The 20,906-nt window shown below is 40.5% G+C and overlaps 1 protein-coding gene across 2 annotated transcripts; it reads right to left on the reverse strand.

Moving 5' to 3' along the window:
- Window positions 1–16,716: 16,716 nt before the first annotated feature.
- On the reverse strand, window positions 16,717–20,293 carry LOC121109793 (PHD finger protein 7-like). Of its 2 annotated transcripts, XM_046934492.1 has the most exons (10): window positions 20,218–20,293; window positions 19,984–20,110; window positions 19,574–19,665; window positions 19,383–19,484; window positions 19,010–19,134; window positions 18,657–18,819; window positions 18,456–18,559; window positions 18,134–18,238; window positions 17,865–17,983; window positions 16,717–17,724 (listed from the first exon to the last, which is right to left on the reverse strand). In XM_046934492.1, exons 2-10 carry the CDS (start codon window positions 20,030–20,032, stop codon window positions 16,979–16,981), a joined length of 1,605 nt encoding a protein of 534 aa, XP_046790448.1. In that variant the 5' UTR covers window positions 20,033–20,110; window positions 20,218–20,293; the 3' UTR covers window positions 16,717–16,978. The 2 variants fall into 2 exon arrangements, with proteins under 2 accessions (XP_046790448.1, XP_040551643.1); XM_040695709.1 differs by lacking the exon at window positions 20,218–20,293 and having other exon boundaries at window positions 19,984–20,118.
- Between the last annotated feature and the right edge of the window lie 613 nt (window positions 20,294–20,906).

Genomic DNA, 20,906 nt, shown 5'->3' on the forward strand with positions numbered 1-20,906 from the left:
ATGAAATAGCCATGTACAGGAATCACTCATTCTTTCTCAAGTAAATTAGCTAGCTTTACAAATTACATCCTAGAAAACAGAGATATAGTGACTGACATATAACTTCTTGCATGTAACATCTTCTTTCCCAGACAGACAGAATTTGAGAATAAAGCTCAGGCTGACGGGAAATGGAAATGTGATTACTTGTTCTGTGTTATTGCCCATAAGTCAGTTTAGACTGTCTATCACCAGTCTATGCAATTCTTGCACGTGCCTCAGCATAGTCCCAGAGACTATTAGCATGGTGAGAGATCGTTCAATTGCAAGGTGAATATTAGCCTGACTGCAAATGCAAGTCCAGAGGAGGAACTACTTTATTTTATTCTGATCCTCATTTGAGTTGTTTACACGTTCTGAAGAATATTTATAAAGACTTTAGATCATCTTTCATATCTAAGATTCACTGGGCTCTCTCTCAGCAGAGCTCATTATCCTCTTATATTGTTTAATTTCAAGTTCCTTGAAATCCATCAATTCCTTCCATACTTGGAAAAAATGTATTAATGTATAGGTACACAGAATCTTCATAAGCTATAAAGCTTTTCTTGTGAGTTCAACAGAATGGTTCTGTGGGCTTCATGTCACCCTAAGACACTTTAGTGCTAAGTAACTCCTCACAAGGCCATCTACAACCGTTAATTAACAGGAAAGTCCTGGAGATCCAACAGGCTCTTCCTACATAGGTCACTCGGAAAGTAATGCCTCCTATTTATTTACATCGAAAATACAATAGATACAAAGAGCACCATAACACTACTTGATAGAGCTAATTCTCAGCTACAAAACACTTTTTTTCAAGTGTCACAACCATTAATTATGCATTTTCACCAGCAATGAACAAGCCTGCATGCTGCACTTGTAAAAATATGCACCAGTGGAGGTGACCCACTGTCACTGTCGTTTCTGCTGAAATGCACCACCCACCACCTCAGTGTCCTCACATACACTGTTTGCTCTCCATAAATGTCCAGCAAATGTCAGTGAATGCCAATGGGAGCCATTTTTTCTGCGTGGAGGATTTCAGTGTCACACCTTTGCTTTATACGCACTTCCGTGTCAGATGCCATTTTGTCAGACTGCCCTTCTGCTGCTATCTGTCACACAGCAACAAAATGTAACAGAGTGTTGATGGGAATGTTTGACCTCCGCTGCCATATCACAAACAGCCACTTCTGACATGGTGGGCCAACATAATAAAAAGGGAGACGTTACTTCAGAGCAGCTCTTGTACATCAGGTACTTCTAAATTTGAATTTTTTTGCTCTGGAAGTACATGCAGTAAAGCAATATAGATGGTGGGCAGTGGGTATCAGCTCAATCATCCCCATCCTCAGAAAAAAAGAACACTGGAATTAGGACTCCTAGAGATCATGGGGTGCTCAGAGCCTGAAAGGTGTTAGTACTAGCAAAACCTTAAAAAAAAAAAAAAAAGACGGTCCACGGAACCTTGGTAGTGCAACTTCTCCTCATAGGCAGTCAGTGGTTGAGTCTAAATAGCCCAATGGGAAGCCAAAAAAAAAAAAAAAAGTCTGTGCCTGTAAGCAAGTGAAGTATTCAAATATTTGAACTACCAATTGCCATCTTGTTTCCCCAAGTCCTGTATGGGAACAGATTTGTCATATGCATTTGCTAGGCTTTTAGTGTAAAGGTAGTTCTCAGGCATGGTATAGTTCTTCAAACACATATACCTTCCACAGTAATGATTTTGAAACAAACTAGATTGATATTGACTTTATTATGAATGCTGTACATTTTTTTACTTAAAATCTGAATTAACATCCACATTCCATGCATAAAAGTAATCATTTCTTGTTTCTTTTGGAACTGGCTTGAGAACAAAGCCCTGTTTGGAAGTCCCAAGTACAACATGTGTAACAACCAATTTTCACAGTAGGATGTGAGTGGGGCATAAGTCAAATACTAGTTGTGTACCAAAAATAAAATTCCCACTTACTAAGCAAATTATTTATTTGTTTGGGTAGGCCTGCTGATTTAACACTATGCTTGAAGTATTCTGACTGTTTCATGAAGACTGTATTTGGAACTCTCCAAAAGGAGTAAAAAAAAACAGCTCAAGTTTTCTACTATTTGCAACCTCCTTGAACTTGCACTTTTTGAATGGACTTGTGTTTTCCACTTATGTTTCTGCTAGATAATTTTTCAAGTCCGAAATGGTAACATGGAGAAAAATGATTCTGAGGTCATATGTTTTTAAACTCTAGTTACTCTAATTAATTTGAAAAGATCTACATCTTCAAGAAGACTTTGTGAAATTATTTGGATTATTGGCTCTTAGAAGTAAGTCACTTACACATAGTATGATAATAATAAAAATAATGTCCTTCCTCTTTCTAACTTGTTTTAATCATAAAGTATCAGATCATAAACTATGATGCCATTTCTTCTGCTGTACAATTCAAAATTGTTTCAAACTTGATATGTGAAAAGAACTTCTCCTTGAATGAGGAATCCATTATTTCTGGTTTGTCTGTCCCAAGATGGATGATTTCGCTGAAATAGTTTTTAGACAGAGTTTTTTTAAGGTACAACACCAAAATATTCTTTAAGTATTAACTAAATGAATTCTTTAACTACAAGCATAGCACTCAGTCGATGAAGGAAACAAGGCAAAGTAAGCAGAACAGGGATATAAACCTCTCAAATCTTGTAGATGGAGAGAGCTGGGGCTCTTCAGCCTAGAAAAGAGAAGGCTCCTAGGAGACCTTATAGCAGCCTTCCAGTACCCAAAGGGAGCCTACAGGAAAGCTGGTGAGGGGCTTTTTATAAGGGCAACAGAATGAGGGGAAATGGATATAAATGTTTCCATTTATATGAGGGGTAGAGGGTAAATCTAGGGGGTAGATTTAGACTAGGTATCAGGAAGTAATCTTTACTGTACGGGTAGTCAGACCCTGGAACAGGTTGCTCAGAGAGGCTGTGAATATCCCTTCCCTGGAAGAATTCAAGGCCAGGCTGGATGGGGCTTTGAACATCCTGGTCTAGAGAGAGGTGTCCCTGCGTATAGCAGGGGGTTGGAACTAGATGGTCTCAAAGGTCCCTTCCAACCCAGACCATTCTATGATTCTATGATTCTGTAAGTTCAGTCTCTAAGCATATCTGAAACTGCTTCCCCATGAGCATATTCTATCCTATACAGTGTTATTTAAAAATGGAAACAACAACAAATGACCCTCTAGAACTTCATGTCACGTCCTTATTTTCCAAATAAGCATTTCACGTATTTTCCCCTCTTTTAATAATGTTTTACTATTTCAGTAACACAGGATAAAAAGTCTTTGACAAATTTTCTCCTTCTAATTTCGTCAGAACATTGAGAAGTCACTTCTGTTGAATTTGATGAAAAGTCTATTACAAGGACTTTTTCAAAGCAAGTCCAAGATAGAATCATAAATCAAACTCTATAAGGACTAACCAATAACTCACTGGTCAGAGCACTTTATCATGGATGTGGGAGACTGACTTCACAGTAAGAGGTCAAATGGGTATCTCCCAGCTTTCTTTTATAATCCCATGTATGTTACAAACTGCAACAATTTTTTTTCTGATTGCTTAATAAATATTTTCAGTAAAAGAGAATTACTGTTGTCTGTCAAGCTCTGCAGGGCTGGGTGATTCTGAAATTTATGTATTGTTCACTTTATATTCCACTTCTTTTGTTTCATATTTCATTTCTTTTCTACCTGGACTAGATCCCATTTGTCCTACATGCTTGAAGCACTGTAGTACTATAATTTATCTTAAAAATACCAAGGGAATCTAGGAATAATACCTCATCTCTCTTAAAAATGGAAATACTTGTCATTGGTAGCTGCTGCTAAATGTACCAATTTTCATTTTTTACTCTGGGGCAAACATTTTAATGGGACTTAATCACAGCTGAATTCTTTACATTTTTCCCATGCATGATAATATGAAATTCTAATCAGCTTCTATGGTAACTTTAAAAATCTTGGTCTTGTTAAGCATTGTCATAGGTGCTGTAGAATCACATAAAAAATTACATAATTGAGCTAGAGAACTTCTGACTTATAGGACAAGATTTCTGAATCCAATGTTACAAAGTGAATAGTGGTTATAGGAAGTATAAAGAGAAATGGAAAGGTAGTAGACTAGATAGAAAGCAAAAATCCAGGACAAGTGCAATTATTGTTAAAATGGTAGGGAAAAGCCACAGATTCCATAAAATACATAGTGATGCAGGACAGATTTTTTGATAATGTATTATGATTACCATTGTAAAATTTTATGATCTCAAACTGAACTATTTTATGACCATTTTAATTATAGGTAATAAAAACAGAAGTGATGTGTATTATACAATGGGGGCAAGATATGAAATTCAGAAAACAACACAGTGAAAAAGAACATACTTACAAGAAGTTATTTATTTGTGTTTCTTTGCACTATTCAACTAATGTTAATTTCATGTGATGATATTATAGATACCCCCTACGTTGCTCGGTCACTCGTGCAACATCCAGATTACCAATAGTATGTTTAAGTTTTGGGCTTGCTGATTATACGTATGAATTTTTTTATATATATTTAGTTTGTTCCACACTATGTTTTAGATTGTACTTTCCTAATGAAAAGCTGCTCCAATTTCCTCACTTACTTGTGTAGTAGAATTTTAATTCCTCTGGTGAAGATTGCAAGAATGAGGACAAAAGCTACACAGAAGGCTGCGGGTGAAAACGGTCATGTGTTTCCTTACAGGAATCTAGCACTCTTTTCATTATTTGTATCGACACTAAATACTCACAAAATTCAAAAGACATTGGAGAAAACTTCTGCCATGTGACATACATACCAGAACCACTGCTGATACTTCTCCAACTCTTTCACTTTAACCAAATTTGAGAATAGGTGAATTTGATATGATTTCATTGCTCACACTTAGTTTATCTTGTGTCAAATAAGTCAAAAGAATATAGACTACATGTAAAACACGAAACATAGATGAAAAATTTGTGTGTTTTATTCCACGTTCAGCTAAGCTATCTGAGCTTTATCACAAGTCAAAAGTGAAGGAGTAATACTTTGCCTAGTATGAGCCTTCATCTTCTGCACTGGATTTCTCAACCTCCTTGTCAGTGAAATGATTTTAAAGTGGTATATACAAAGATGCAGTTCATCAGACAGAGAGTAGGTGACTTTGGACAGTATTTTAGACTTGAACTCAGACTGCCTCTTACCAAGATATATTTCAGAAAGAAAGAACACCTTGTGAGAAAAAAGATCAGATAGAAACATCTCAGTTTAAATGTGTGGAAGAGATACTTGGTGTCTTGTGAACTTCTACATTGTTCTGACAGCCAAGAAGATGCTGCTATGATTTGTTTCTGTGAAAAAGAAAACTTTTACCCTCTGAAAGTGAAAAGCTTTTCCTTGTGTGCAAGGTGTTTTATGTCAGACTTTATCACAACCTGAAAGACTTCATGCTGAATGTGAGAGGTAGCTATGGTCAATCTGTCTCTTTGCATCTTGTGCTGTTAGCTGTGGATGGTGCAGACTACTCTGTATGGTCCTTGGCATTGCTGAGGAGCATCTCATTCTTGACAGACTTTTAAATAAAAGCACAGTGGTAAATTTATCTTGCTAAAAAGAGCAGTATGAAATATCAGGCATTTCAATACAAGGTCACTAGTTCATATTTGAAATGGAAATCAGAAATGCAAACAATTCAGTTTTTAATTAGCACTGTGGCTGTATTCAGCATTGAGTTCTTTCTCTATCTTCCAATCCTTGCTACATTACTGCTGGTGTTTTTAGATTGAAGTAGGTCATCATCATGCCCTTATAGCTGACGCAATCTGAACAATTATTTTTACAGAATTCATTGAAGTAAATGTGTTCTGCCTGGATATAGAATGTAATTCTATTTTTTGTCTGATTCGCTTTATGTAAAATACAACTAGAATTCTCACCTCCTCTCATTCAGAAAGTAAAGGTTAGCTGTAAATGTTGCTTTCACTTTTCTGAAGTGGAACCTGATCCAAAACATTTCACAATTAAAAATCAAAGAAGAAGTTCAAGTAATATAAATTCATGGTGACAACAATGTCAAACATGTATGGGATAAGGAACAAACAGTAGAAATTCCACTAGTAAATTCCTCTGCTTTTTTAAGCAAAGGACCTGAAAATTTTAGTGGCCTGAAAATACAGAATGCTTATAAATCTGTTGAAGGAAAATACTGAATCTCTGGATGACCAGAATCTGAGTTTCTTTGTTCTGAATAAAAAGCAGCTGAAATTTACTACCTTGGAGAGCTTAACACTTACACGAGGCTTCAGGAAGTTGTCACCCTGTTGATGTGACAGAGGCAATATGAAGAAAAAACATGGGTTCACTGAGGACATTTTTTTAACTGAAATCCTATAAACAGCCTAACTAAGAGAAGATAAGGTTTAATTACTTCTGAAGGAAAGAGATTAAATAACTTGATGTTTCAGGCTGATTTAATCTTCCTATACAATAAAAATAGAAAATATTCAGGTGAGCAAAACAGTTTTTGAAACATGATAATGTGTAACATAATATAAACAGTAGAGGAATAACTGTAATAATGGACTTGATGCTGTAGCTCACTTAGTAGTAAGAAAGTATATATATAGTGATGTAGTATGGTAGCCGAGTATTTTACTAGTGCAAAATTAACAAAATAACAGTAGGGAAAGAAAAAAAAAAATGTCATGCATCCATAGAATGCATCATCTTTTCCTGTCTCTGCCACTGATCCTTCCTCTGTCCTTGAGCAAAACCCCTAATATCTGCTTGTTAAGAAACTTACTTTTATGTCTCCCACGGTGTAACTAATTGGTCCAAAATGTTCACATATTTTGCCTGAAATCAGTTGTCTCCTTACATCCCATTTCAGCTACTCAGTAAAACAATCTGTTTCCATTGGAAAACTAGAGAAAGCACACAGAAGCCAAGAAAAAATGTTCAAAGATACATAGAAGTACTTGTCTCAGGACACTGGGAAAGGGGAAACATAATCCCTGTTTTCAAGAAGGGAAAAAAAGAAGACCCAGGGAAGTAAAGGCCAGTCAGTCTCACCTCTGTTTAAGATCATGAAGCAGATTGTCCTGAAGGCCCAACTAAGGCACATGGAAAATAAAGATGAGGTGATTGCTGGTAATCAACACAGTTTCACCAAGAGTAAGTCATGCCTGAGAAACATGGTGGCCTCTTATGATGGAGTTACATCAGTGGATAAAGGAAGAGCACCTGATATCATCTACCTGGACTTGTGCAAACTGGTTTCACCAAATTGAAAAAAAAAATGGATGTGATGGATTGACCATCATAGATGGATTCTGCCCCTCTACTCTGTTCTTGTAAGACCCCACCTGGAGTATTGTGTCCAGTTCTTGAGCCCCCAACACAAGAAGGTTGTAGAGCTTTTGGAGTAGGTCCAGAGGAGGTCCATGAAGATGATCAGAGGGCTAGAGCACTGCACCTATGAGGACAGGCTGAGAGAGCTGGGGCTATTCAACATAGAAAAGAGAAGGCTCCTAGGAGACCTTATAACAGCCTTCCAGTACCTGAAGGGAGCCTACAGGAAAGCTGGTAAGGGACTTTTTATAAGGGCGACAGAATGAGGGGAAATGGATTTAAATGGGAAGAGGGTAGATTTAGACTAGATATCAGAAAGAAATCTTTACTGTATGGGTAGTCAGACCCTGGAACAGGTTGCCCAGTGAGGTTGTGGATGCTCCCTCCCTGGAAGCATTCAAGGCCAGACTGGATGGGGCTTTGAGCAACCTGGTCTAGAGAGAGGTGTCCCTGCCTATAGCAGGGGAGTTGGAACTAGATGGTCTCAAAGGTCCCTTCCAAGGGAAACCATTCTATGATTCTATGATTTTACAAGCTGGGATTCTTCGATATAGAAAATAAATAACCAACGATAATAATATTTAGTAAATTATAAAAATAATAATTATAAAGTTAGAACTGTCATGTAGGAAATAAAAAGTAAAGTATTATTATTATTATTATTCTCCCTGGAGGAACTTGGGGCCATAAAAAGAGATATCAGCTCACAGATTTAAAGTAAAAAAAAGCTAAGCACTTTCTTCATATGGTATGAAAACAAATAGTAGAAACCATACTGCGGATACTGAGCTGATAGAGCTTTTATTTACATGCCAAATGAGGTTTTGGTAAATCATACAAATGCAATTTGTTAATGGGTACAGACATCAGTTGCTTTTGAAAACTGCTTCAACTGAAAGAAATTTTGCTAAGTGACAGTGGAAAATATTGCAAAGTAGAAAAGGAAAAAAGAAAATTCTTCTATCAAAGAGAAGAGATACTAAAAATGAGATTAAATGGTTATTTGTAGAAAACGTGGTCCAATGTATCATACCTGGCTATTTGGAATATGAAGACATTGACAAATAATTTCCAGCCCAGTAATACTTACCTCCATTCCCTCCTTTGTCTCTGAAATTCTCCCATCACCCAGTTACAGGTGTACTTCATGAACCTTCTTCAGCTAACTTGTTTCATGTGTAGGTAATGCCAGTCAGAAAAATTAACCCACAACTCAATTTAAAGTACAATTGAATTATGAAGCTGAAGTCAAAGAACTGCTGACCTTGACTCATCCTATACTGTCCTCAAGCATATATTATACCATTCAAAATGGTCTGAAGTGGATCATTATGTAACTAAATTACTGATTCTGAAAATTACAGAGCAACCACATGAAAGATTCAGTTTTAAAGAAATAAAAATGTGAACCATTCTATTTCACTATTATTAAACACATTGGTTCTGATATTCAAAAGATTCTTTCGTATTATGCTCAAGATTGTAGCAGACTACATATCTTTTAAGAAACTAAGTTAGCTATGTGCTTTATTCATTGTCGGGGTAGCTCAAAGAAAACTTTAACATTAAAGATTACAACTATTTATGTTAAAACTTGAAAAATCCAAAGCAAATCCAACCAACTATTTAAATCCACTTACTGTTGGAAGTGATAATAGAGAAAAAAGCACTGAACTATCACATCTTCTGTCACACATGTGACAACTTTAAAGAAAGGAAATTAATATCTTAAGCATATGAAACAGAATTCTCCACTACCCATGTAATAAGCAAATAAATTATTCATATTCTGCAGAAATGTCATCTGTAACCAAATGACATTTACCTCTTACCAGTATATTAGTGAGTAGATTTATTAGAGTTGCTGCTCCTGCATCCAGTACCTAAACTTGCAAAGGAACTGCTGTTAAGTATATTACCTGATAATATTTTATGCAGTCTATGTAAAAATAGAATGTTTTTAATACAGGAACTCTAAATGCTGTTTGCTAAGGAAAAATGCCGTATGTGTAATTTAACAGAATATGGTGCAATCATATAGATTACTACAAAATAAATAGGCAATTTGAACTATAATTGGCTTAATGAAGTTCCTTGTGTGTGTATATATGTGCAACTACGTATATGTATACAATTTTTATTGTCCTTTTGTAGAACAAAGATTGCATTCTACTTATATTTAATATGAGTTCACTGATAATGCAATAAGAATTTGTGGAGTAATGATCATTGCAGTGAGCTGTGTATTCCTTGGTAAACGAAATGTTTGATTCTTGTAATTAAAATTTATCAGGTAATAGAAGTTTATATCTAACTTACAGCATTTTATTAGTTCTGTCCATGTCATGTGCAAACATGACAGCAACTACTCACAGTTAACAACTTTTATTTACTTATGCTGAACTCACACCAACATACTTACCACAATAGTCACATTATCCATCTAAGTATGGACATATAAAGTGCTTCTGAACTAAGAGGTAGAGAAAATCTTGCTCATAGACACAAATAATTCAATTTGTTTTATTTAGAATATTCTAGGAATACCAGCAAAATAAAATCCTTACATTCAAAGGTATGCTTATAAATACAACTTCACTCAGATTCACACCTTCTTACAGAGCCTTTCTTGATACCATTTCATATTAAACATCAGGTAAAATTAACAACTTGGTTTGAATAAAGAGGTTAAGCCACTGACAGTATTTTAAAGAGAGAAGGAGAAAGTCACAGCAGAGCAACAAATTCTGTACACTTGTGTCAAAACTTGATTGCTTTTATGCTTGTACTGAAATGCTTCAATACATCATCTTTACTATTGTGTTTGTTTGATAGATCTAAGTGTTTTGTTCCATTACACACAAAAAAAAAGAAAAGAAAAGAAAAAAAAAAGATTTCTGCTTGAAGATATATAGTCTGGAATACAGAACTTATTAAGATGTTGAGAAGAATGAAACAAGATAAGAACTAGTTGAGAAGAATGAAACAAGACATCCAGAATCTAGATGTACTGATGGGGATATTCATTTTCAGCCAGTTGGTGTAGCATTGAAGGTAGATTATTTCTGTATGGTGTATTTAAATTTATATGTCTGTGTTTGTTCTTCACGTCTACTGCATGAGCCTCATGATTGAAGGGATCGGTTATTTTGGGGTGGCTTGCCTGCCCTTCTGCTTCCATTTGTAACAGTCTCAGTTTGTCTTTCAGTTCAAAGATGCTACCCTGATGGTTTTCCTGGAGGAAAATTGCTTTGCTTTCCAAGAAGCTGGGGGCATATTGGGAGTGAAATGACAGTGGATGGTCTGTGCTAGAGGCATTTGTTTTTCTGTTTCAAAAAGCCTGGGGCAGGAGTAGTTCTGATCTATATTTTAGCTATGACTGATGATTCTACCTGAGAGCCTTACAGAGCATTGTGGAATATTACGTACAGCAAAAAAATCACTGATACATGAATTTCAAACATCATTCATCCTAACATTCTAACCACTCCACATAAAACAAAATGCAGGTAATGAACTATAAATCAAGACTGTGTTATTAGAAGAGATAGTGATGGGTTTTATCCTCCTGTCCTGCGGAAACACAGAGCCAGACTGACCTGCATCAGGATATTGCTGTCCCTGAAGCCTAAATTGTGTGTAAAGGTACGATGAGATACCTTTTGTATATTGCTGGATAGACTTCCTAGTAGAGCTTTCTAAATGAATATTTTTGTACACCACTTTTGACTGAAGTGCATTCACATTGTTGCCATACAACCAATAATAAGAAATGTTTCTTTTGTACAGAGCATACAACAAAATCCTCCACTGCAGTGTATTGGAGTCATGGCTGTTAACCGATTATCATGTTCCCTGCACAAAACATGGGCATAAAGGAATCGGGAGGTTTGCTGTCAGCAGCCTCCTCCTTATCATTACTCCAGGGAACAGGAGTGTTTGTTCAAGTTGTCTGGCATTTAGACCTCTCTGTAGTAGGAGAACTGATTTTATGTGTTGACCTAAAAACTGAGAGGACTTAAAGTCCAGGCTCCCCCCTGCATTTCCACTGCCTATTTTTATTATTTAAACTTATTTGTAAGTAAATTTATTCTAAACTTATTCCATTTTCTGTTTAACTTATTCTCAGGCATAGCATAGACACAATTGAACAGAAAAGATATTTGTGAACAACTTTAGCTTTATGCTCTTCAGATAGTGTGAAAGAAATAATTAACAACTCAAATGTTTTCAAAAATCTTATGATTAATTTTTGAAATAAAGTTTGGACACAGCTTTATTCATAATTTATACTACATGTACTCTTGTGCAAGCACATCACCTCCACTGGTGCAGATTTTTACAAGCGCAACATGCAGTATCTTTTTAATTGCTGGCAAAAATACATAGCTAATGGTTGTAACTGTTGAAAAATAGCATTTTGTATCTGAGAATTTGCTCTGTCATCGTTGTCATTTCCATATAAATAAATAGGAGGCATTACTTTCGGAGAAATCCACGAATAAACATACAAGCATCGTATCATACATAGTGGTTTATGCTCTCTCTGATGATACAGTATTTACCTAATTCTTATTTTTCTGCTTTGGATAGAGCTTGAGGGCACCTAAATTGGTTATTAAACATCTTGTTCGGAGAATATATGCATTGTTTTTCTGCCTTGTAACAAAACCTAGCTACCGAATTGAGGGCTGCATAGTTGAAAATGTTTTGCATTCCTTTCATGCTACTAGATTTTGCTGCTCCTATAAACTTAAACTGAATTTGAAGAAGCACAACCAAAATTTTTGGTTAAATTTTCCAGTTAATATTTTGTGTGAATGACAATGGCAGATTCTCTATCAAATAACTTAATGTGATAAGAGATACTACATGTACAAAAATGAGAAAAGATAGTACACACACCAAAAACCTATACCTCTGTAGTGGCAAAAGAGTGAAAAAATGCAGCCTACATTTTGGCCAGTAGTACAGTTTCCAGCTGACCACATAGCCTGCAGTCAGTACAGAACGAACCCAGAATGCAATCTTCTTTAGCATGTCCATGTCACATGGTTTGGTTGTAAAGCAGTGAGAGAAAAGAGAAAAATGAAATTCTGGCAAATAGTTTCTGTCAGAATTTTATAGAGTACACCATGCAAAACAAAATTTTGACAGCAAAGGAGGAAAAAGCATCTGTAAAGAACAAAATGCTGAATAGTGCATAATATGTAGTCAACACAAAGTACTTGATCTATTTCTTAAGTCAGTACTGGATATCGTCATGCACAATGATACCTACCAGAAGACAATGTACTTTTATTTTTTATTTAAATCTCTTGTAACACTTTTTGGATAGTTTCAGTCATTTTTGCTTCGCTTAATGGAGAGTACTATTCCCTTGTGTTGTGTTAGCTAAGTAGTCATGCAGCACTCTAGAAGCTTGAATTAAGTCTATTTTTTTCCCTCTGAACAAGAGTAATAAATAAAAAATATCATCTTTGAATAAAATTCTGGTATTGCACTGAGGGGAAAAGGCTTTATGTGTTAACACTGTCGAGAATAAATGATGCATAGTAAAACGGCTCCAACAAGCAATGAAATTCAGATTTCAAATAAATTCTCTGACTTAGACTTTGAAAATGTACCAGCGTACTTAATTTTGTAAGGATTCTAGTCAGGATCTGTTCAATTTTAGCATGCAAATGTGCAAAAAACTGTAAAAATAAATATTTTTCTGTACTTAAGATCACTGCTCACTGAGTCATCCCATAACAGGAGACCACTTTCAGAACACTGTATCTGAGAGAGACAGCAATGTAAGATCACATGGATGTATCAATTTCTCATGCAAGCACTTTTCCTGTACCTAACTCTAAATTCTTCAGAATCTTATCCTATTTCATCCTTGTTCACTTTGGTTACTGTCAGTGGTAAAGACAACTGACATGTCAGTGCAATGAGCTGTTGAATATCATCAGATCATGTCGGTTCTTAAAGCTTTCCCTCAAATGAAACAATTCAGATTATGGATAGTCTCTTCAAGCTGGTACTGGTGGTTCAGTTAACTTCCATTAAAAGACACTGACAATTGTGCACATTCATTTTGCATCAATTTAGCATTTCGGGAGGGTGATTGTACTCTGTTCTTTCTCATTCCCTGTGTATGAATAGCCTCTGTGCAAAACAGGTTCCTAACTCAGTTCAATTGCAGGACTTTAGAACATCTAAGAGTACCCGTTGGGAAAACTAGAATTGTTTACTTCTTATGTATTCATCTATTATACCTGTATAATGTTCATAATTTCATTGTGTTGAGGGTACACCTACTTTTTGAATGGCAGAGAGTTTATTTTAAACTGGTTCTTTGAAATTGTCATTAGTTTTGTGTGAATTTATTTGCTCTTTTTGCTACTTCATCCTTCTCTGTTCAAAAGACTGCTATAAATAAAATGGGCTTAAAGACAATATAAATTAGAAAGTGTTGCCTGTATTACGCATCTTGTCCTCTTTTAGTTAATTAGTTAATTTTTCTTTCTTTCTTTGTTAAAAAAAAAAAAAAAAATCTGTTTCAGAAGCCCAAAAGTTGCTTAATTCCTTAGACAATTTTTCTAACAAAAGTAATATCTGAGATTCTGGAAAACATAGCCTTTTTCATAAATCTACTGGTTAACTTCCAAAGATAAATCAAATTCTGCTGAAAAATAATTAAATATGCAGATTTTCACAATTCAGTTTTTAAAAATATTAGCTGCTCTGCTATATACATTTTTGGTATTATGAGCTGTTCCTTATAAGCAAGACACAGAATATTTATAAAAATTTATAACTGCTTCAATCATGCTTCTGTGCTGAAACTGCACTTAATTTCCTTGCTTTTGCAATAACATGTTTACTAAAGACAGAAGCAGTGTTTTAGCTCATTATGCCAATAGAGCTGAAGCTGCATGTTTCTGTGCACTTGCTGACCTCTTCTACCTTTCAAAGTAGCTGAAAGCTCTAAATCCTTTAGCTGGCTTGATTAGACAATGGCCCTTTGCTTGGCACTGATTTCAGGATTTCAGGATTCAGAGTTTATTAGCAGATCACCAGGTTGTTTTCTGTTGTTTTGTTGTTTGTGTGCTTTGTTGTTTTGTTTTGGGAGCTTTTTTTTTTTTTTTTTTTTCTGTACTGTTACAGTTACCCAACTGTCTGAATAACTGAATACTAAAAACAATCAGAATTAATGCTGATCTCTTTGAAAAGATTTCAGTGTTTCATTTTCCTTTCAATAGTCATTTATAAATACTACTTAAATATATTTTACATTCTTATGTGCTAGTACATTAATTATATGTTATTTTGTATATAAAAATACAAACAAAAATAGATGTTTAATGAGTCTGGATTTCAGTGAAAAGCTATTCCAGGCACATCTAACCTGCAGCCCACAGGCCACAAGTGTCCCAGCACAGCTTGTACAGCAATCCACCCCCTGCCCCACATGTAGGGTATAACATCCTGTGGAACACTGCAAGCCAGCCTTTGTTTGCATTTGGGTGGGAAAATGCCAAAATTGAAAGGAAAATAGAGTTATGTTGGATTGTGCTCCCTTGGAGCTTTAAAAATAGCACAACTATATTTGGGAATCAGCTTTCTAAGGAACTGGAAGGATGGCAGCACAAACATCTGGAAGCTACAATACGTAGATAATCTCCATATAGCTGCTGTGACACAGAAGGAAATAATACAATCGACAATAAATCTTCTACATTTTTTTTGAATTCTGTTGGAAACAGAGCAATCGAGAAGAAAGCACAAATAGCTTGTTGATCTGTGACTTACCTGGGTTTTACCATCATTCTCAGCCTGGCGATAGAACAAAAAGAGGTGATATATCAAATGCCAGTGCTGAAGCTGGAACAGGAACTATGAGATTTCTCAGGTATGGAAGGATGGTGTAGATTATGGATACCAAATGATGGACAGATTGTGAAACCATCATATGAAGCTGTTAAAAGAGAAGGAAATTTTTGGAATGGAACCCAAAATAACGAACTGCCTTTACTCATTTGAAAGCTTCTCTGATGTCTGCCAGTGCTCCTGGACTTCCTTGTCTGGAAAAGACTTTTGAATGATACATGCATGAAAGATATCATTTTCTACTGGGTGTGCTAATACAACACATCGGATCATGGAAGAGACAAGTGGGACATTTATCTAGAAATATTCACAAACCTTCTCCCACTGAGTTCTCCTCCCTATCTGTAAACATATCTAGAATTGTCCTGACCCAAGCGCAACACCCTGCACTTGGACTTGTTGAACCTTATTACTTTGCATGGGCCCACTCCTCAAGCTTGTCCATGTCCTTCTGGATGGCATCCATTCCTTCTATTGTGTCCAATCCACCACTCAGCTTAGTGTCATGAACAAACTTGCTGAAGTTATATTTGATCCCTCTGTCTATGTTGTTGATATAGCAGGTATCTGTTTTCTACATTGAGATTGTGTTTTTCTTTCGTGTCAGAGATATATAGATATTTCTATATAGAAATATAGATTAATCTTCCATTACTAATTTCCATTTGAAATTGGAAATTCTTTTTTCATCTACTGGGATGAATACAGTAAAATCAGTAATTTTATTTATTTATTTATTTATTTATTTATTCCAATGCACACTATAAATTAAAACAGTTGTAATTTTGGAAAACACTGCTTCATTTTGCCATATAAATTTATGTTAAGTGACCTGAGACAGGGAAGAGAATTAAGTGTTTTACGAAGAAATATCATATTTGTTTATAATTCCTCTGATGAAAGAGCATTCATCACTCCTCCCCAGCCTATCCCCGAATTTTCATCTTGGACTGTAATCCCATCTCTTGCTTGTCTCTTGTTATGTCAATGTTATGTTGAGTTTACAGTATTAAATTACACTATATTTATAACACGCTATCAGGAGAACATCTCTGATTTTAACATGAAAACATCTGAGCAGTGGTTTTTGTTTTTTTTTTTTTTGGCTTGTTTGTTTTTTGCTGTTGACTTAGTAGAACTGGGATTCATCGCTGAATTTTAGTAAGAGGACTGAAATTTAAGGAGTCTTGGAAGGAACACAATCAAAAGAGGATGACATATGTATCAACACCACCAGCTCTGATTTTACAATTTCAATAATGGGTCGGCAATCTGTAGGGCTTTTTTCTTTTTTTTTTTTTTTTTCCAGTATTTTTTCAAAAATCGAAATATCCAGAAAAGACAACTTTGTATCTGCAGTACCAGCTCCTTATATAATAGTAGAGAGGCTGTTCAGAGCTACTGAACTGCACACAGCCAACGCTTCCTCATAGACTAAATATGGAAAACAACATTTAGGCAGGTATTACTGAAAATGTTAGTTGTGGCTGATTCCAAGAACCACTTCCCCGTGGTTCCAGCCCCTACAGCTGCCCACCTCGGGAAAGGCAGAGAAGAACAAAACTGACAGTGGCATGAAGGAATTCTCAGATTTATTGTGATGACTGATGACCGTTGTGGTGACTTTGTTGTGATTATTATAATGATGACTGTAGCCAGCGTGTGGAGTTTGCACACGGCTGCTCCCGCGGCATCAGTGGGGTCGGCGGTTGGTATTCTGGGCCCGACGTGGTATCCGGGAGCGGCTTCGCTCTTGGGCTGGCCCTCGCCGCCCGGGCCGGAGCCCGCGATGTTTTCGGGGCTGGCTCTGGGACTCTGCAGCCCGATGTTTGAGAGGAGAGCGGCTTCGAGTCCGGGCCCATCCTGGCTGCCTGGACCGACTTCCATCAGCCCCCGTGGAATCCCTCGAGGACTGCGGTGCCCCCCGCAGCGTGTAGGTGTGGGTGCAGCTCTCAGCACTAGGGGCTGGTGCGTGCCTGCTCCCACGGCGCCTTTGCGGCCGGCTCGGGGAACGTGGGGCCCGGCGCCGCAGTGGAGAGCGGCTTCGTGTGTGGGCCCGCCGTCCCTGTCTGCACCGGCGGCTGCAGCCTACTGACGGGGAGTGCCTCGGGGACCGTGATGTCCCCTGGCTGGCAGAGTTCGAGGCACTGCTCTTGGCACTCAGGGCTGCCGCACGGCTGCTCCCACAGTGTCCTTGGGGCTCATTCCACGCATCATCGTTGCGATGTAAACGTGAGCAGATTCTCCTCCATTCTGTCCTGCGCTGGCTGGTCAGGACGCTGCTCTCAGGCACCTTGGAACTGTGAGCTGGCTCTGATGGTGCCTGCCTGGTGGTACTGGAGCTGCTGCTGCTCTCCGACACCACGCGGCCTTGGGAAGGCCCAAGTTCCAGCTGGACGGTGGTGCTGGGGCCAGAACTGTTCACATGGCTGCTGGAGGCTGTAAGGGAAGGCAGGAGGGTGAGCGGGATGGAAATCCAGCCCTGGGGTGGGAGAGGCTCCCATCCCCCCGGGCCAAAGGGACTTGAGCAAGGCCTAGCCAGGCCCCAGCGCAGCAGCACGCGGCTGTTTGACTCTTACAGGTGCCCTCTCCAGCACAGGTGTTGCACTCCCAGGTGCTTCTGCTCTGACTCAAGTTGGAACAGCGCCGATGGGTGCTTTGCGCAGCGCAGGAGCTGCAGAGGAGCAGCTCCCAGGGCCTGGGTAAACAAACAGGTTGTGGCCGTGAGGGCTAAGTGACCTGAGCCAGGGAGTGCCTGGCACAGCTCTGGTGCTCAGCCTGTGCTCCCCAGCCTGTGGTGAGGCTGCAGTCCCACACAGAGCCCCAGAGGCTTGCTGAGGTAACTCACCCCTCTCCTGCCCGCTCCCTGCCGTGTGGGTAACAGCACTCACTGGCGTTGCAGCACTTGAGCTTGTCTGCCTTTTGTGCATATGAATTGTCCCACACTGGTCCTCTGCCAGAGAAGGGAAGGAATCTGATGAGCACCACTGCCTCTGTAGTAAGACAGACCCCAGCCATCCCTACTCTTCCAGCCCAACCCCACTTCTACGTTCTCCGTGAAGCGGGGCCAAATCTCACAGGCAGCAAAGAGCCAGGCCAGCCAGGGCAGTCCGTGGGCAGGCACGGCTCTTGTGCCTTCACACCTGGAGAACCGGGAGTGGGATACCAACCTGAGTGGGATATGGATCCCCATGGTGTTCATGTCATCAAAAAATTCATTCTCATCCTTGCAGTGGGGACAATGCAAAGTAAGGCCCGCACGCAGGGCCAGCCTCTGCAGCAAAAACACAGGCAGCGTGAGCATGAGTGTGAGCGGGGCCTGGTGCTGCTGAGCACCTGCCATTCCCGCTGGGCAAGGGGCGGGCTGGTACCTGGATGCAGGCCCGGTGGAACCAGGCGTGTCGGCAGGATGGGCACACCATGGTGCTGTATGACCTGCTGTCCCCCACGGGGTCCATGCAGATGATGCAGGTCGTGTCTTGCTCTGGCACTGCCTCCACTGTCTGCTGCGGGCGGTGCTCCCAGCAGAAGGACCTGGGGGAAGATGGGAGAGAGGGGCGAGGTGAGAAGTGCTGCGAGGAGGGCAGAGGAACAGGAAGGAGCCCCAGGCCATGGCTCTGGCTCTGTGAGGCTGCTGGGATGTGTCAGGGCACATTCCCCGCTTCTTTGGCTGGTGCTGACAGCAGGGGTTGGAGGCCCACACACAAGGGCAGGCAGTCCTTACCTGTACTGTTCAAAGTACTGGGTCACACATTCACCCTCTGAGGCGCAGGGGAGGTGGAAGCTGCGGTCACAGCCTGTCTCAGCGCAGGTGATGAAGGCCCCTCTCTTGCCACAGACGAAGCAGTGCTGGAAAGAGTAGAGCAGCCGCCGTCAGTGGCAGGCTCAGGGCCTATGCAGCGGGCCGTGCACCACTGGGAAGGGCACAGGATGCGGGCAGGGCTGGGTGGGTGTCTGCAGAGCTGCCTGGCGGACATGGCTGGTCTGCAAGCCCCTCCTGGAGCTGGTTGGAAGGGCTGCGATTGTTTTCGTTGGACCAGGCTAAGCTCGCCGAGCCTGTCCTGGCACAAAGCTCCCCGTTCCACCCAGGTCCTCACCGTCTGCTCTGCCTGCTTGATTGCCAATATAGTGTCAGGCATGCTTAAGGATTCATTTCTCCCCTGTGTTCTTGCCGCTTGAAGAAGGCCGCCAGAAAATATCTGTTTGGGAGAAGAGCAGGATCTTGTTAGGGCAGCAAGGAGGAATCCACTGTTTGGAGGGTGGTGGAAGGAGCCGTGAGGGAACTCACCATACAAAACTCATGGAAATAGATCCCATTGATGATCACTTTGCGCCCGTAGATGTCTGGGTCAGCATCTCCCTGGACGCACAGCACACATTCTGGAGAGGAGAGAGTAAGAGCAGTGAGTGCCCTGTGGAGCTAGGTGCCTACGAGGGCTGTCCCAGGGGTCTGCTCTGTGCCGGCAGTGCCAGCTCATGGGCAGGGCCGGAGGCCGTGGAGGGGAGAGAGCACTGCAGGCCCAGCGGTGCCAGCAAGCAGCCACAGCCCAGCCACAGCCCCCCCGGCCAAGGAGCAGGGGGGCCCTGCCCGTGGCGGCTGGGGTGCCCTTGCATGCCCTTGCTTCCACTCTCCTTCACAGGCAGACCCCCAGAACCCCTCTGCCCAGCCGTGGGTAGCTGCGTGCAGGGATAATTTACTTTCTCCCAGCTCCCATGAGCTGGCAGGCTTCTTTGTCCCCATGGACATGCACGTCAACGGTGAGCACTCGCAGAGTCTCTGTCCCAGCAGCACTGGGCTTTCTCCTCCGCACGCTCCTGTGCCAACCTATGGGAGAAGCAGGGTGAGGGTGATTTTGCAGCTCAGGCCCACAAGCACTGGGGCCCCCTCCCCCACCCTCGGCAGCCTCAGGCAGCCCCTTCCTCCCTGCTCACCTTCCCAGGTCAGACTGAGCTCAGCCTGAGCCCCGCAGCCTTAGCTCTGCTCCACACCCTGTGGGTCACAATGGCTGTTTTGTGACACCTTCTGTGACACCATCACACCTCACAGGGGGTGAGGGTGTGGGCCCGGGGCACCCAAGCAGCAGGGCGGCGGCCCTTGCAGCCAGCGCAGAGTGAAAGGCCTGGTGCTGGACGCAGCCCTGCTGTAACCTGGCGTGTTGGCACTGCTGAAGGCACTGGGTGACACATCCACCCTCCTGACACCACCTGAATGCTGCTGGGCCTGTGGCCCCATCAATATCCCAGTCAAGCACTTATGTGTTTCCACAATGTTCTCAAGACTTTACTGTTTGGTTGTTTGCTGCTTGATTACCTCTGGTTACAAATAATGGTTTGATTCATAGAATCCCAGAATCTTTATGGTTGGCAAAGACCTCTAAGATCACCAAGTCCCATCGTCCAGCCCCCCCACCTGCCCAATGCCCACAGCCCGTCAGTGCCACATCCCCACGTTTCTCGAACACCTCCAGGGACGCTGACTCCCCCAGCTCCCAGGCAGCCTGTGCCAGTGCCTGAGCGCTCTTTCAGCAAAGACGTTCTTCCTACTATCCAGCAGGGACCTCCCCTGGCAGAACTTGAGGCTGTTCCCTCTCATCCCATCGCTGTTACCTGAGGGAAGAGGC

Source organism: Gallus gallus, chromosome 2 (assembly GCF_016699485.2).
Source record: "Gallus gallus isolate bGalGal1 chromosome 2, bGalGal1.mat.broiler.GRCg7b, whole genome shotgun sequence".
NCBI lineage: Eukaryota > Metazoa > Chordata > Aves > Galliformes > Phasianidae > Gallus > Gallus gallus.